Source organism: Micromesistius poutassou, assembly GCF_964030765.1.
Source record: "Micromesistius poutassou genome assembly, chromosome: 1".
NCBI lineage: Eukaryota > Metazoa > Chordata > Actinopteri > Gadiformes > Gadidae > Micromesistius > Micromesistius poutassou.
The window spans coordinates 1,376,305-1,394,694 of NC_140271.1; the positions used below are offsets into that span (position 1 = coordinate 1,376,305).

General features: G+C 48.2%; 2 protein-coding genes across 2 annotated transcripts; both read left to right on the top strand.

Moving 5' to 3' along the window:
- The first annotated feature begins 254 nt into the window (after positions 1-254).
- On the top strand, positions 255-5,365 carry slc25a17 (solute carrier family 25 member 17). Its single transcript, XM_084485289.1, has 9 exons — positions 255-416; positions 566-626; positions 731-797; positions 986-1,137; positions 1,495-1,611; positions 2,228-2,376; positions 3,185-3,280; positions 3,526-3,611; positions 4,678-5,365. Exons 1-9 carry the CDS (start codon positions 342-344, stop codon positions 4,829-4,831), a joined length of 957 nt encoding a protein of 318 aa, XP_084341415.1. The 5' UTR covers positions 255-341; the 3' UTR covers positions 4,832-5,365.
- A 397-nt stretch (positions 5,366-5,762) lies between these two features.
- On the top strand, positions 5,763-18,390 carry znf598 (zinc finger protein 598). Its single transcript, XM_084466954.1, has 12 exons — positions 5,763-5,995; positions 6,867-6,979; positions 8,159-8,288; positions 8,748-8,959; positions 9,115-9,332; positions 9,592-9,721; positions 9,825-10,342; positions 10,465-10,549; positions 10,770-11,899; positions 13,974-14,160; positions 14,808-14,952; positions 16,785-18,390. The coding sequence occupies exons 1-12, from the start codon at positions 5,822-5,824 to the stop codon at positions 17,190-17,192; spliced, it is 3,450 nt and encodes a 1,149-aa protein (XP_084323080.1). The 5' UTR covers positions 5,763-5,821; the 3' UTR covers positions 17,193-18,390.

Genomic DNA, 18,390 nt, shown 5'->3' on the forward strand with positions numbered 1-18,390 from the left:
AATACACAAACAGGCCGAATTTCAAGCCAATTTGATGTTACAGCTAGAAACATAAAATATACAGACTTGAACATATAGATATGCACAACAAACCATATGGTTTATTGTGTTGCGATTTGCGTCAAAAGTATTGCTGCGATCCAGCAGAAATAACAATTATTGTAGACCAATCACATTGCGCGACTCGATGAAACCACTTCTGATTGGCTGTTACGTTTAACAGGAAGGACAGCTTTACAAACACCACTGTCAAACTAACTTGTTGGGTTGTCATGTGTTTTTAGAATCGGCGGATCAATTGTATTTTTCTCAAATAGACAATTTCTCAAAGATACTGTAGAATGACTACCGGAGATTTCAGATTCAGCGAGGTTTTCTCGTATGAAAGTTTGGTCCATGCTGTATCAGGAGCAGTCGTAAGTTACAGTACAAGATATGATCATTGTTGTCGTTAAAGTAATGACGTTAAGCAGGCGTATATGCGAAGATATTTTCAATGTGTTAATTCTTCAAGCCAGGGTGTTGGTATTTTGTGTTCTTTCATGTATTTCACATGTTATTTCAGGGGAGTGTGACTGCAATGACCGTATTCTTCCCGCTTGACACGGCGAGATTAAGGCTCCAAGGTAATCTAATGGTGACTGACTAATTATTAACAGGATAATAATAGGTTAATAGCAGGAGTAGATTTCATTGTCGTATAATATTCCAACTTTTGTCCTCCCGTTAGTGGACGAAAAGAGGAAGGCGCGGTCAACTCCTGCCATTCTTGCCGAGATTGTAAAAGAGGAGGGTCTGTGAGTAAACACGTCGGTTTATTTGTGCAACACTACCCTATGCCTTTCAATAGAAAAACGTAACCATCACTGATCACATCCTTAAAGGGTGGGGTGCAGAAGATGTGTAAATGGCCACTGGACTTAATGTTACTGTGACTGACTTCAAACACACCACCACTACCCACTCTCTCTGCCTGTTGTCCTAGATTGGCACCATACAGGGGCTGGTTCCCTGTTATCTGCAGCCTGTGCTGCTCCAACTTTGTCTACTTCTACTGCTTTCACGGACTGAAGGCCAGCTGGCTTAGGGGAGAGAAGGCGGCCCCAGGAACTGATCTGATCTTTGGCATCGCTGCAGGTAAGCGGACTCCAAAGCTACGTTATGAATTAGCTATACAACAGATTAGTGCGATTGTAAAGTGAATTCCATTTCGAAACGGGGTTGGATTTCAATAGATTGAACTAATGGTGGCTAAACACGAGATGGGCCATGGGATGCACAGAGAGAGGTTGTCATGTCCTCGCTGTACAACTTGTGTTGGGGCTATTGGTTAGGGTGTTTGACTCAGTGCCAGAAGGTTCTGGGTTCAAACCCAGTTATCATAGTAATTGTTAATCTGTATAATTTGCATCAGCCAGTAAGTCTTGTGGTTTGTGTTGAGCTGAGCTGGCACTGTAGTGTAGTAGTGTAGTGAATGTGTTTATCTCTCTGCAGGGATCATCAACGTGCTGGTCACCACTCCCCTGTGGGTGGTCAACACCAGGTTGAAGCTTCAGGGCGCCAATTTCCGCAACGAAGACATCCGGCCCACAAGCTACTCTGGCATTCTGGGTAAATTCGTTTTAAGTTGACCAACATTCCTTCATGAAAGAGAAATACAACGGGACATGCTAAAATAGTATTTCCCGTTGTATCTCTCTGTATCTCTCAATGGGACATACTAAAATAGTATGTCCCGTTGTATCCCTCTTTTCATGAAAGAGAGATACAATGGGATGTATCCCTCCTTCATGATTGGTCACTTGCATACGTGGCGACATTATAACAATACCTAATTCTAAGCTAATAATACATTTCCATATGCAAGCAAAGACCCTTCCACACACAAACCACCTGATTCTCTGGGGCTCCTTTCATGGTTTACTCACCAAGTATACAAAGTATGACAACTATCGGAGAATTGTCATTCTCCTGCATCACTTTGGAATTGTAAAATGCATCATACATATCGGCAGTTACATTTTTTTTTACATGAGAAATATCGTGCTAATGATCTAAGTCTCTGTGTACTAATGTTTTTAGTGGGGGGGGGGGGGGTTATGTCTAAAATCCACATATTCTAGGCCAACCATCAGTCACATTTATGTATTTAAACATATAACCGTGATAGTGGATGGATTGGATTTCCTATAGAAATATCAAATAAAACCCCCTCGGCCCTCTCCAGATGCCTTTGTGCAGATCTCCAGTAAGGAGGGCGTGGGCGCGCTGTGGAACGGCACCTTCCCCTCCCTGCTGCTGGTGCTCAACCCTGCCATCCAGTTCATGATCTACGAGGGCCTCAAGAGGCAGCTGAGCCGGGGCGTCCACAAGGAGGTACTGGGAGCGTGGGGCGGAGGGTTGGATGGAGGCGCTGGTGGTGAAGGCAAGGGGGGTTATTTGGGTGAGAGGATCGGACATGTTTCATCCCCAATTTGACAATGATTCGGGTCGAGTCACAGTGGTTCAAAGCCAAGAACCAGTGAGGCAGGATGGTGTAGCAGTTGTTGTTTTTTTTACTCCCAGCTGTTGGTAGAATTGGCTCAATTCAGGATGGAGAGAGGATACTTTATTTGGGCGAACGAAACATTGCTAACAAAACCCTGGCAATTGAATGTGTCTCGTCTATTGGACAGGACAATCCAAGGTTAACTGAATTAAGTGCTTTCGGGCGAAATGTGTATATATAAATATGTATATTGTTGACTAAGCTCCTTGACTTTTATGCAACATTGATCTAACGTGCGACAGAACCCCCATTTTTTTCTGTCAGTAATTAATTTAATCTAAACAGTCTCTAGAAAATCAACACTGATGACTTTGTTAAAGTAGAGGTTAATTAAACTGTTAATTAAAAATAATTAACCGTGGAAAGAAAACACGTTGGTTCAGTTTGATTGTTTAAAATTACCTTTTTTTTAGTCTTTACTAAACATTCTCTGGAAAGGGGAAGGAGTGAAACGACATCTCCTTCATTCTGGATGAGTGAACTGCTGCTATGTTGGATACTTCTCGTATGTGTGTCATGTGACCTTAATACTCCAATCGCAGACGCATGTGGTCAGCTAAACGCTAAACCAAAATCTGTCAGGAAGTTAATTGTTGTCACCAGTTTTTTTTTTTTTTCCTTTTTTTTGTTCACAAGCTTACGTATGCTGAGGTCTTCCTGATCGGTGCCATCGCAAAAGCAGTCGCCACCACTGTCACATACCCACTACAGACCATCCAGTCCATCCTCAGGGTGTGTGGGTGTGTGTGTGTGTGTGTGTGTGTGTGTGTGTGTGTGTGTGTGTGTGTGTGTGTGTGTGTGTGTGTGTGTGTGTGTGTGTGTGTGTGTGTGTGTGTGTGTGTGTGTGTGTGTGTGTGTGTGTGTGTTGAAAATGTCAATGTGTCTCCAGACCTGTGTGTTCTTTGAATATAATTTCTCAGAATCCATATCTAGGACTTAACCTTGTTTTGGTGTATCCATTGTGTGTTTCGTTGTAGTTCGGTCAACTGCAAGAGTCAACTGACAAGTCACAAATACTGAGCAGTTTGATGGTCATCAAGCGTCTGCTGGTCAACAGAGTGAGGTGAAGTATATATTCTCTCTCCACCTCAACGTGAACGTTGTTGTAACTTTACAATGTTACTTAACACATTAGTGTTTCCTACAGAATTAGCTTTTACTGAAAAGAAAGTGTTTTTGTTGGAAAGATATTCAACTGATATTCACGCTCTGAATTATAGCGATGTGACCCGGTCAACTAAAGACTTGATCACCGGTAGTCCATGTGTCTAACAGTCTACCTGCCCAGGATACGGTCTGGCAATAGCACTCTTGTATAGCGCCATTCTTTGGTCAATTTCTCCACAATAGGTGGATTACAAAGTACCCCTCATTAAACGATAGCCTAACCAAATTGCAATTTAACTTTTCCCCTAAATTAAATGTTTCTAAATGTTTCCAATGGGTTAACATCGCTGTTTGAACCTTTTACCCATAAACTCTACAACATTAAAAAGCAGGTGAATAACTGCGTAGCCAACATAGTGGCGTTATACTATTAAGTGTTCCAGAAGCTTAACCCTCTCTCAGACATGCCTCATAAAGCCAGTGAAGATGACAATACTCAAAATATCTAAATATATATTTAAATATAAGTATTTAAACAGTGTGTGTGAAACACACTTTTTAATCCAAGGGTACAATAGTGTAGCGAATTTGCATTCAGCAGATTAGAGGGATTATGATAAGTGGGTGTGCATTCTTAAACAGATCCATGTTTCGGAGACGTTTACCTGTTAGTTAACGAAGAAGTACGCTTTACAGAGGAAACAAACAACAAAGAAACAAACAAAAAAGATGCAAAGTTGATGGGGGGTGGGTGGGTGTGGGGTGGTCTAGGAGTAGGCAGAGGAGAAGAGATGGGTCTTGAGGTGGGACTGGAAGATGGTGAGGGACTGGGAGTCGCAGATATGTTGGGGGAGGGAGTTCCAGAGCCTGGGAGCTGCCCTGGAGAATGCTCTGTAACCAAGACTGGGGAGTTTTGCTGTGTGGGTGGAGAAGAGACCGGCTGAGGAGGATCTGAGGCTGGGGCGGGACTTTGGCACTCTATTAACTTAAACTCATGATTTTCATGCACTCTATCTTCGCAGGAAGTATGGCGCGCTTGGTCTGTTCAAAGGGCTGGAGGCCAAACTGCTGCAGACGGTGCTGACTGCCGCCCTCATGTTCCTCCTTTATGAGAAGATAGCCAGCAGCACCTTCAAAGTGATGGGACTACACAAAGCCAGCCACGGCAGGCGGTAGCCATCTTGGATCATCTTGAAACACTCTTCTCCACTGACCATGACATAATTCATGTTTTTTTCGGGTTTGGTTGTGGCACATCCCCTGCGAGACTTATAGAGTAAATACATATATTATGTCAGTGTAAGATACTGAAAGGGATGGATGTTTATAATTGTAATGCTAACTGTTTGTGAAATCTGTGTCCAAAGCCCTCAAGGTGTGGGCCATGGATGTTTCGCTATGCCACACTGAATGATGAATGATAACCAGAGGAAGTACAGCAATATGCACATTTTAAAACATGGAGGGGAAAAAAAGTATGGTATTTGTCATACCAGCTATAACTATTTTATATTCATGTGGTACAAGTAAGGAACTTGTAATTTCTGAGTGAGGATGGGTTTTCTATTATTAAATGTTGTCTGGTTAGATTATTTTAATTATTGTCATTCTACATAGCTACGGCATTAACTGAAAGGTTTGAACGTAGTAGTAGCCTAGGATAGTAGCCTAGGTTGTTATTGGTTAAGGTTGCAGTTGCTAGGAAAGGACATCATGTGAGTTATCTGCTTGATTTGGAAAGACATTATTTTGTCGTTCAAGATTTGTACTTTGTTTGCAGTAAAAAAAAAAAAAAAGTATATTACGATTATTACTATTACTATATTATATATTTCTATTACTATAATACCGGTTGACGCATCTTTCAAACGTTCCTTTACATACCGGTATATATATATCAGAAGTGACACGCACGTGGTCATGTCAAGACCTTTTGCACAAACGGGCACATTCCGCGATAGGCCTAAGCAGACTTACAGCCCGCCCACAGCTGCTGCTGTTAAACGGTGGTCTATCCTCATGACATACAGATCGCGTTTCTCGACATTGACGGTCGTGAGGTGGCACAAACTCCCTTGACTTTCATATTACGTAAGCGCCACAACGTTCCTACACCCATCTGATCAAAAAAAAAAACACTGTACCTGTTTGGCCTTTACACTTGTCATGGATTCATCAAACACAAAGGACACGGAGAAGACTTGCGTACTTTGCTGCCAAGATGTCGACATATTCGCTTTGGGGAAATGCGACCACCCGGTGTGCTACCGCTGCTCCACCAAGATGCGGGTGTTGTGCGACCAGAAGTACTGCGCCGTCTGCCGGGAGGAGCTCGACAAGGTGCGGGGCGCGCCGATACTCTACACCGGGGAGGGGTCCGTCTGTCGGGCCGCGCCACCCTTTTTCTGCTGTATAGTTTAGCAATTAGCTTACACGTTTTTGCTTGCAAAGACAATGACGATGAGAGATAAATGACGGCTCAAGTGACCACTGCCTATGAAGACAATGTGTGCTGTTTTGCGGCTATACGGAGACTTTGGTTATGTAGCCAGGAGCTCACAGGGCTAATGCCATATGCTAGCCCCCATGCACCAGCATCACGATGCCAGGCGTTGGACGAGCTGTGATTATGGGGTTTTGTGTGTCATTAATATAGCATAACATGTAGGTGTTTTGGTCTTTAGATCTCATTCAGAGGTTATCTTTATAAGTCCCCAGCATTGCCAGCGTACTGACAATACTTGGCTAAGTAGTTACGCAACTGGTCAACAGCATGACTGTCGCCCACTTATTATATCCCACTTATTATTAAGTAAATCAACGTCGACAATTGAACTACCATAGTCAGCATGCTGTTATGATCAGCGCCAAACCCGTCCAAATACGCTAGGCGTTATATTCCTGTAAAGTAAACAGTAGGATCCAAACAACCCTCCGATGTCACATTATACTTAGTGGCTGTCAGCTTTACTGGGAACCAGTAAAGCTGACAGCCACTTTGTAAGTACCGACTTCCTATTACTGAATAGTCATTTAGTACTGAAAATCCAATCTCAACACTGGGGCAAAGCCATCCCAAATCTTTAAATAAAGCTTAAATCTTTAAATAAAGTCATAAGTGAAGGCCTCAGCTACACCTTTCTAAATGTACCACTTCATCTTTAATCCATTGATTATTTGACTGGGCCCTGAATTGGTTTTGCTGTTTCAGGTGGTGTTTGTGACGCGACTGGCAGCCTTCTCCACCCTGCCCTTCCAACAGTTTCACTGTGAGCAGAGTCATGACATCTACTTCGGCGATGCCCAGATCCACACCCAGTTCAGGTGAGTTTTATCTACAGTTCAAAGTTCTCAATGATGTCAGCCACAGTAGATTTGAAAGGATACCGATCGTCAGGTTAAATTGCATCATTAGTCCATCATAATCTGAGATTGATTGCACATTGTATGGTTTAATAGACTATAAGACTTAGGACAGGAGGTCAAAACACCCTGGTTTTCACAACTTTGAATTTGGCCAACTTAAGGATGACTGCTAGTCTACTTTCTGAACATTTACTCAGCTACAAATTATTTTACACCATGTCGAATAATCATTGATGTGGCAGCATTTGGTTGAAAAGAAAGATTTTTTTTTGTCGTTCTATAAACAGTAGGCATAAGTAACTTATTTTTCATGTGGTCTGTGAGTCTGCATACATTCTTGTGTTTTTAACGCCCAATAGAAGGCTTTGAGTATGAGTACCTGACTTGGCACGCATCACAGCATCATCCATTGGGACCCATTATATTAAACGCAGAAAAAAACCTAGAATCAAATCTTCCAATGTGTTGTCTATCTACTATGCAACGCTGCCCGGCACGGCACACCTTGGCTTGTCTGGTGTGACCCGCTTTTACTTTGAAGCTCTGCCATAACCGAGTCAGACTCAAGCCATGCGTGGATCTGAATCTCACTGACTTACTCCAAACAGCACTTATGTGATATTTTTGCCATCAGGTAGAGGAGAGTGCACTGTGCGGCTGATTAAGTTAATCTGGAGATAACGTGCACATTTTTTATTTTGTTTTCCCCCATCGACCAATCGATTCGGTCGTAGAGTTGGTTGAATTTTGGTGGACCCATTTTCTTACATCCTTACGTCTTCAGAAGGATACAAATGACTTGACCGTGACAAACCACTACCATAGCTTTGTATGTGCCATGTTTCTAAATATATATTTTATCATGTAGTTGCTGCAGTGTCTTCTTGCAGACATTATATGGCAATTAGACAGCATATATATTGAAGTGGTGCAAATGTTCTGAGAGTTCTAGTGTTTCAGTACAGTGGCCCAATGAGTCGACCCTTAACCCCCGGCAGCACTGGATGACGTGTGTGTGTGTGTGTGTGTGTGTGTGTGTGTGTGTGTGTGTGTGTGTGTGTGTGTGTGTGTGTGTGTGTGTGTGTGTGTGTGTGTGTGTGTGTGTGTGTGTGTGTGTGTGTGTGTGTGTGTGTGTAGGAGGCTTCTCCTGCCACAGTGCCCACACTGCCCGGAGCATAAGGTCTTCACGCGGTTTGAGGAGCTGGAGCAGCACATCAGGAAACAGCATGAGCTCTTCTGCTGCAAGCTCTGCACCAAACACCTCAAGGTTATTTTACACACAATGCCTCTTTCACAGCGGCCAACCGCTGGCCCTCCTCTCTACACTTCAGATTCACTCTAAATTCAGTCATTTATTGTCATCATTCATTAGTTTACCCTTTATGGTTTCATATAGTCCATATATATTCCGCGAGAACTCCATATTCAGCGTTCTCGCCATGATTTCTTTTGCATTTTTTGTATATTTAAGTTTCCGATTCAGTTCTGTTTTATTTCTAGTTACTGCCATGTTCTTCTTTATAAAGTTTATATTACTATATTACTTTTTTAGTTTTAAGAACTCCACAGCTTAGTGACGCTCCGTTTATATGCAAGTCATTGGCTGCTTGTGCCCAATGGGATATTGGGATATTTACAGCAGCAAAGGATATTATAGTGCAAACAAAACAATGCAAATAGAACAAAGAGAAGATGTATGTAATAAATAAACCACGCCCCCCCCCAGATCTTCTCCCATGAGAGGAAGTGGTACAACCGCAAGGAGCTGGCAAGGCATCGTGCACACGGCGACCCGGATGACACCAGCCACCGCGGCCACCCGCTCTGCAAGTTCTGCGACGACCGCTATCTTGACAACGACGAGCTGCTCAAGCACCTGCGGCGCGACCACTACTTCTGCCACTTCTGCGACGCGGACGGAGCGCAGGAGTACTACTGGTGAGAGCGCGTGACTGTGTGGACCGGAAAGACCTTGTCGTCAATTCCGGCCAAAACATGCATGTCATTTTGCTACGCTATCCGAAATCTCATCCCAACGTGTCGCTCTTCCGGAAAAAATCTGAATATGTTGTTCCCTCGGTCCCCCTCCCCAGCGACTACCAGTACCTGAGCGAGCACTTCCGCGAGAGCCACTACCTGTGCGAGGAGGGCCGCTGTGCCACGGAGCAGTTCACGCACGCCTTCCGCTCGGAGATCGACTACAAGGCCCACAAGGCCTCGGCGCACAGCAAGAACCGCGCCGAGGCCCGGCAGAACCGGCAGATTGACCTTCAGTTCAACTACGCTCCCAGGGCGCAGCGGAGGAACGACGGTGAGCACATGGCGGGAGTGTGCCGCTTGGGATTGTCGTTTTGGGTGGTGATCCGATGATCATGTATTGAATTAGCAGATTAAAGTCCCACTCCCAAGAAGGTATTGACATTTTGATGCACTTATATGGGCAACGTACCGCTACGGCACTTTAGGTCGGTTGACCTAGGGTGATATGTGCAGGTCACTGTACTATATGTACTTCATTTATCTTTATGCGGCCACATTGCTGTATTTAATGTGTGTGTGTGTGTGTGTAGGTATGTTGACAGGGGAGGACTATGAAGAGATGCGGCAAGGTCGTGGAGGAGGACGAGGAGGAGGAGGAGGAGGAGGAGGAGGAGGAGGGCGGCCTTATGGCGGGCAGCAGAAGAGTTGGAGATACAACCGGTACGTGGGAATTCATGTGGGCATGCTTGTGCGATTACTCAATTGTGTATTTTCCCCCGTGACGATGCATTTTGCTTGTTTATTTATTTGTGCACGCATGCAGGGAGGAGGAGGAGCGGGACATTGCGGCCGCAATGAGGGCCTCCATGGCGGTGCGGCGGCCGGAGGATAGGGGCCCTCCTGCCCAGGACCGCGGCCCCCCACAGAGACAACGCAACGATGAGAGGATGGACAGGACTGAGAGGATGGACAGGACTGAGAGGATGGACAGGACTGAGAGGAAGGAGAGAATGGATAGGACTGAGAGAATGGATAGGACTGAGAGAATGGATAGGACTGAGAGAATGGATAGGACTGAGAGGATGGATAGGACTGAGAGGATGGATAGGACTGAGAGAATGGACAGGATAGATAGGCCAGAGCGGAAGGAGAGAATGGACAGGACAGAAAGGATGGACCGGACTGAGAGGATGGACCGGCCGGAAAGGATGGACCGGACTGAGAGGATGGACCGGCCGGAAAGGATGGACCGGACTGAGAGGATGGACCGGACTGAGAGGATGGATGCAGATGAGCTCAGACACAGAGCCGGGGCGATCAAAAATAACACAGAACCTCCAGGTTAGATAACGTAGTCCCCACTCACCCCATCACGTTCACACACTCCATGGCCCTACATTTAACGTGGATGTATGTTTTTGTAATTAACTTCCTGTGGGTTGCGGTTCCTTTTTCATTTCCAGTGAGAACCATGAAGAGTAAAAATCCATTTGGGGAGGACGATGATTTCCCAGTGTTGGGGGTGCCAGTGTCCACACCCATACCAAGGTACGCTCACGCACGCAGTCACGCACGCACTCTGCTCCTATGCAATCTGCCCATAACTCTCATGCCATTTTGTGGATGCTTTTATCAAAAGGATCCTCAGATTTACTAAAAATCAAACCCCTAACCCTTGTGATTAACCCGCACTACTAACTGAGCTACGACCTAATGGTGCACGTTACGTTGTCACTTTTTTGCCCGTGTGCGCCCCTCCCTCTCGCAGCTCCAAGCCAGCCCCGGTCACGGCCCCCCGCGGGCCCCTGAAGCAGGACGACTTCCCCACCCTCTCGGGGGCCCCCCCGCGCGGGACCCTGAAGCAGGACGACTTCCCCCGGCTCTCGGCGGGCCCCCCCCGCGGGCCCCTGAAGGAGGACGACTTCCCCAGCCTCTCCGCCGCCGCCTCGGTGGTGACGTCCCCCATGACCCCGGCCTACACGGCCCCGCCGAGGAACTCCTCCTCCTTCCAAGAAGACGATTTTCCCGCCCTGGTGTCGAAGCTCCGCCTCCAGAAGCCCAGCGGCGGCGGCGGCTCTGCCTCCGCCTGGTCGTCCCACGCCAAGCCTGCGCCCGCCGCCGCCGCCGCCCGAGCCAATCACGGCCCGCCGCCTCCTTCAGCCTTCCCGGCGCCGGCTCCCCCCGCCTCCCTCGCCGGGCCCCAGCCCCTCTCCTCCTCCTCCTCCTCCTCTGCGTCCGTGGCCATGTCCTCGCGGAGGAAAAAGCGCGGGGGGGAGGCTGCGCGGCCCGCTCCTGCTCCCCTGCGCTCGTCTTCAGACGAAGAGGACGGCGGGCTGACGCAGCGGGAGTTCCGCACCGTGCCCACCATGTTGGACATATCCTCGCTGCTCACCGTCAAGAGCGGGAACGGCGGCGGCGGCGGCGGCGGTGTTGGCACCGGTGTTGGCGGGAGACCTCCGGCGCCGCCGGCCGCCAGCTCCTCGGACGCCATCCCCGGCCTCGCGGCCTCCAAAGCGGGCAAGAAGAAGAAAACGCAGCAGCAACCACAACAACAACAACAACAACAACAACAACCACCACAAGCGCAGCAGAAGAACACGAACCTCCCCGCCACGCCGTCCAAGACGGCCGCTTCAGCCAAGGCCAAGGCCAAGGCCACGGTAGCGCAGAAGGAGAACGTCCCCGAGAAGAGCAAGAACAAACCCGCGGCCGCCCCGGCGGCGGCGGCGCGGGCGGGGACCCCGAGCGAACTGACCAACGGTTACGCGGAGGTGGCGTTCACGCCGGCGACCAAGAAGGCGAGCGCCGCCCCGGCCGCGACCCCACACCCCTTTCCAGAGCCGCCTCCGGCAGACGAGGAGGACTTTCCGGCCCTCGTCACCAAGAAACCCCCCCCAGGTCAGTACGCACTGGGCTAAACCCCCCCCCCCCCCCCAGGTCAGTACGCACTAGGCTAACCCCCCCCCCCAGGTCAGTACGCACTGGGCTAACCCCCCCCCCCCCCAGGTCAGTACGCACTAGGCTAACCCCCCCCCCCAGGTCAGTACGCACTGGGCTAACCCCCCCCCCCCCCAGGTCAGTACGCACTAGGCTAACCCCCCCCAGGTCAGTACGCACTGGGCTAAACCCCCCCCCAGGTCAGTAACCCCCCCCCCAGGTCAGTACGCACTAGGCTAACCCCCCCCCCCCCCCAGGTCAGTAACCCCCCCCCCAGGTCAGTACGCACTAGGCTAACCCCCCCCCAGGTCAGTACGCACTAGGCTAACCCCCCCCCCCCCCCCCAGGTCAGTACGCACTAGGCTAACCCCCCCCCCCCCCCCAGGTCAGTACGCACTAGGCTAACCCCCCCCTCAGGTCAGTACGCACTAGGCTAACCCCCCCCCAGGTCAGTACGCACTAGGCTAACCCCCCCCCCCCCCCCAGGTCAGTACGCACTAGGCTAACCCCCCCCCAGGTCAGTACGCACTAGGCTAACCCCCCCCCCCCCCCCAGGTCAGTACGCACTAGGCTAAACCCCCCCCCCCCCAGGTCAGTACGCACTAGGCTAACCCCCCCCCCCCCCCCAGGTCAGTACGCACTAGGCTAACCCCCCCCCCCCCCCAGGTCAGTACGCACTAGGCTAACCCCCCCCCCCCCCAGGTCAGTACGCACTAGGCTAACCCCCCCCCAGGTCAGTACGCACTAGGCTAACCCCCCCCCAGGTCAGTACGCACTAGGCTAACCCCCCCCCAGGTCAGTACGCACTAGGCTAAACCCCCCCCCAGGTCAGTACGCACTAGGCTAAACCCCCCCCCCCCAGGTCAGTACGCACTAGGCTTGTGATGGGATTGTTCATTCGCAGTAGAACAGCCTTAATAGAACCAAGGGCACGTGGACGCCCTCTGAATAGCGCTCTGCCCTCCTTCAAAATAGTTATTGTATTACAGTCAAACAAAGGGTTGTTTGACTGTACTGCTGTTGTTTGACGGAAACGCAACAGAAGCTTGAAAGTTGAAGTTAATACAAGTTAATACTCGGGCACATGCACACATTCGGCAAAGCGGGATATCGAAAAAATGGCAGTGTTCTGCAGCCAAACGCATTATAGCAAGCATTATGGATTATAGCAAGCAACAACTGCAGTCATAGCGTTCTGAATGTTTTTTTTGATGTATAGTTTGCTCTGTTTGCATTGTCATATCAGATCTCTAAAATCTGCGCCCTAATGTACATTTAGAGATGTTTCTGCTGTTGCAGAATGTCCACCCGATTAGCCCCGTTAATTAGCATGAATGGCGATTGAATTTCAAAACCAGTTTGGCGTCTCGTTACCATGGATCTGGCAGCCCGCATCTCTGTTCTTCATATGCCTGCTGCTAACCAAAACGTTGCTCGGTGCTCCGTAAGAGAAGTTAACGTTATGGATAACATTTTGATTGTGATATTAAAGATGATATGATAATGTTAAACGGACTAGCTGCTGTGATATTGTCGCAACAATCACAGAGACTTAAGGGAACCGAGACATTGCTATTGTTATATATTATTTTTTTATTAAATGTTATCCATGTAACTTTAACTTTTATTGCTTGAAGTTGACTTGAACTGACTCCCCCCTCCCCCTGGCGATCGGATCGTATATCAGCAATCTATAATAATCACGATTGGAAAGCAACGAATATGAAAATGGGGACGACGGCCTGACCCTAGTGCATAAGCACACGTTTGCACAATATACACTGCATTGTCTCTCTCAATGCACAAACACATACACTTGTGCACATGCTCCGAAAGATACATGGTGGTGTCGGCATGCGGTCAGTGTTATTACAATGCAAAAAAAAAAGTAGTACTGCAAAGAAGGGTTAGGGCCACCCACTGTTAAAACAATAAGTCATGTGACCTCTGTTCTTCTTTCTATGCTCGTCAATGAAAGCCTTTTGATTGGTTAATCGGCTGGAGGGTTGATTTTCTTACGTCCCGTCACCTACAGGGTTCAAGAGCTCCTTCCCGTTGAAGGCCACGGCGTCCCTGGCTGCAGCCCCCCCCACCTCCTCTGTCGTGGCCCCCCCTCCTCCTCCGGGCCTGGCCAGCGGCCCCAGCAAGTCCCCGCCCCCGGGCTTCACCGGCATCCCCCTCAACAGCAACGTGGTGGAGCCAGCCCCCCCCCCTCCCCACCGGTAAGACCCGGACCGCTCTGGATGAAATCACTAAAGAGTAATTGATGGGTACATAGATATAGTCAAAAATAAAAATATATATATATATATATTTAAGCAATAGATCACGACAGGCTGTGGTATACGGTCATTATACCACAGTTAAGGGGCGTTGTCCGTCCCGACGCGCAGTGGAGGAAAGTCGGAAAAGCATTTTTTTTTAACGAATACAAAAAAAGTAGTCCCTCCTGACTGCCTGCAAAGTGTACGGCGGTTGCTATGCAACACACTGTAGCGTCCTTCAGAGAGAAGGCTAGGCTAGAGACGGTAGCTCGGTTTGCCGGCAATTTATCTTACTATCAAGCAGTTCACTCACCGTGTGCCCATTGCTGTACAACATTACCACCCTCTCCAGCAATCAACATGTTTTTAGGCTTCAGTGAACTATGCTATTGCTTTTATATATAAATAAACAACAGTTCAAGTTAGGAGCGGAGTGATACTGGACTCTGTAAACTGAACGGGCGTCATAGCTGTGTGTATACGCTCAATATACAACAGTTGGGAATCGCTTGATTTAAGCCACCCGTTTTATAAATATATATATATATATATATCGCTCTCTCGCTCTCTTTCTTGCTCTCTCAAAAACCCCTTGTGTTTCCCAGGCCGGCCCAGCTGCTTGACAGCTACATGGTACCGGAGAACTTCCAGCAGAGGAACCTGGAGCTGATCCAGTCCATCAGGAACTACCTCCACAACGACGAGTCCCAGTTCAACCAGTTCAAGAACTTCTCGGGACAGTTCCGACAGGTACACGGGGTGGTCGTATTGTTGTGCCGTATTTTATAAAATGGGACTGCACCCTGAAAATCCACCCGTCTAAACGTGATTCAGAGAGCCCCGTGTCACCTCAAATTCTCTGTTGAATAATCAAAAAAATTGTGTATCTGCATTATAATGACTGAATACAACAGGATATAGAGGCTAAATATAAAGGAATTCCATTATTTATCAATCGTGGAAAAGAGAAAATAATGATTACAGGAGATCTCCTGCTTACCGATGAGATGATGCCTTATTTCATGTGTGATCTAACAAGAGGGCAGGGTGTCCCTGAAGTCGTCTTTAGGTGAGGCGCTGCTAATTGACCGACCATACAAACTAACGTGTCAGCATATGCATTCAATTTGACAGATAATATAGGTTGCAATTAGTCTAATATACTTGTGTATAGAAGGGGTGTAAACTTGTCACCTTTCGGTGAAATTCACAGTTTTTAATTCAAATGGGGCGTCCTCGTGAATTGACCTGTCGCTCAGCGCCGCCCTTAGAACGCAGATCAGCCAATGACATTCCAGCCGCAACTCCATTCAAAACAACAGGGAGGAGGCATAATATAACAATTTAACAGTGGATTTATGTTGTTTGTGTAAAAAAACAAACACCATGGTCAAACGATGTGCTTGGGGAACATATAACACGGACAGTCGGTGTCCCGAGAGGCCGCAGAATGGGGTGTATTCCATCCCTTTTCCCAAACCACAACGGGACAAGAAAAAGTGTGTAATGTGGATCAGACTGTGGCAAGTCAGAATACCAACTGAACTTAAGCTTGTTACCTTCTGTATGTATTTTAAAGTTTGGAATATACCCCTCCATAGCGTAATGTAGTCCCCCGAGTCTGGTTTGTTTGTCCCGAGTTTGTCATGGTAACGACGGGGGGTGTGACTTAGCGACAGGTCAATTGTATATATCTTACGTTGTCTATGTTATGTTGTCTATATCACATCCAAGTTATCAACGAGTCAATCTACTACTAGTCAATCAGAGGCAGCGTAGGAAGGGTCATGACTTCGCCCTCTGTCTGCTAAACTCTGATGAAGCTGCTCATGTGCTTGTGGAGCAGAACACACTCACTGTAAGCAACCTGTTATTATGCAGGGGATAAGGTCAGCATCTAGGTGCGTGTCCGTCTAGATGTGTGACGGATAGATGAGCAACGTTTGCTACAGTCCACTGGGTCGGCTGGTGGACTGATCTATCCAGCACACGTCTAGGTGGACACGCCCACTTTCTGCCCCTTATGATGTCATAAGGGGCAGATTTCCAAAACGGCTTGTAACGGTTAATCACACCACACCTGGTGGCATGTCATGGCTCCTTTAATTTAGCACATGCAGTTAGCACAATATAATTTAGCTTTCAGGCTACTCCCAATTACCTCACTATTTCTGACCAATCAGGGCATTTCTTCAGATTGGTTGAGGGAACTGATCTTTACTGTCACACATGGCAACACAAAAAAATGATGGTGGGGGGGGAGGGAGGGAGCATTTATTTCCCAAACCTTGCTCTGTTCAGCTCCATTTCCAACTATCAAATCTTGCCCACAGCAGCTGCTAAAACCTTGATTTGGTTATGATAATACATACGATTTAAAACTATATATATATTGATTTTAGAACGATGGTCGGGAATTTGATCCGACTATTGAAATTCCAGCATTTCCACTAAACCACTAAACATGTGTGGGAAACCCTGAAACAGAAGTACATCTGGTGAAGCCACCATCCTGACCCCCACAATGCCCTTCTCTCCCCCCGCCCCCCCCCCTCCCCCCCACCCCTCTCTGGTCCCTGCAGGGTGTGATGTCCGCGGCCCAGTACTACCGCAGCTGCAAGGAGCTGCTGGGGGACAACTTCCAGCGCATCTTCAACGAGCTGCTGGTGCTGCTGCCCGACACGTCCAGGCAGCAGGAGCTGCTGGCGGCGCACGGGGACTCCAGGGCCCTGGAGAAGCAGTCCACGGGAGGAGGAGGAGGAGGAGGAGGCGGCGGCGTAGGTAAGAAGAACAAGAGCAAGCGCAGCGCCTGGCAGACGCCACCGACCACCAACGGCGACGCGGCCACGCTGGCCGAGCTGGACTGCCGGGTGTGCCCCGCCTGCAGACAGGTGCTGGCGCCCAAGGACTTCAACTCCCACAAGACCTTGCACCTGGGCGAGAGCGAGGACTTCCCCTCTCTGCAGTCCATCAGCCGCATCATCAGCTAGCGCTCTCTCGCTCTCTCTCTCTCTTCCCCCCGTCTCCCCGTGGCGCCCCCCCCCCCCCCATCCTTTCCTATGGCGCCAACCCCAACCCCCCACATTACCTCCACCCCTCCAACAGCAGGCTCGCGGAGCGTGGAGAAAGAGCTTGAAGTCGGGGGGGGTGACGACGTTTGAAGGCAGGATGTGTTTTAGGTTCCGCGCTTGGACTGACGGGACGGACGGACGGACGGATGGATGGAAGGGTGGCCCGATCTCTGACGTGAAAAAAACGCCCCATCTTTTGCAATTGAGACGCTTAACGGATACATCCTCTAGATGGCAACGCCTGCTCAGCACTCAGAGAAACAACACACGCCTAAACGAAGGCTTACTTGAAGAGTTCACTAGAATGCTCCTACAATTTCATCCCTGTAAAATGCTTTAACTCGGTTTCCCCCCCCACCCACCCACCCTTGACTTTCTTACCACACCTGTTTTCTACGACTAAAAAAAAAAAGCAGAGTAAGCAAATAATAACGGTAGTCGCAGAAACGGAAGTAGCAGTTTGAAGCGACAAAGAACGTGTAACTTGTGTGGGCAACATTAAAGGCGATGGTCCAAGAGAAGTAGTTTATTCCTTGGTATGTTCTCCAGCTTGGGGCACAGGTACACAGTTTGAGGTCCTCTTATTCCCTAGTCCCAAGCAGAACCCCCGTCTCCCCATCAGATATTGCCGGTTGGTTAATTGATATCAGATATTAGGTTGGTTTTCCCGCTTTAATGGTTGTTTTGTTCACCTGAGCCTATGGTTTGCAGCTTTTATTTTTGCTCAGGCTTCCAATTAGAAACCCCAGGGGAAGGGGGGGGGTGGGGGGGAGTCAATAAATGTTCTCCCCTAAACCAATTAAAAGCGTTTTCCCGCCAGCTCTCCTCTGCATGTCTCCGCCTGTTGTATTCTCACGGTCCTCCTCAGGTGTTCCTCACTCACTATACATATTGTCTGTACAGGAAGTTAGGAAATAATACTTGTATGCAAAAACTAATTCCTCGTGCATTTTCAGTGATTTTCTATGACCAATGAATGGGATGGGTTCTGATTATTTAACTAACTTCCCATACATCATGTGGGATGTAGATCTTTTTTTTTTCTATGAACAATAAATTAAAACTTAACGAGATCGCTTTCAACACTGACCTTGTTCTCTTTTCTAATTTATCCTGC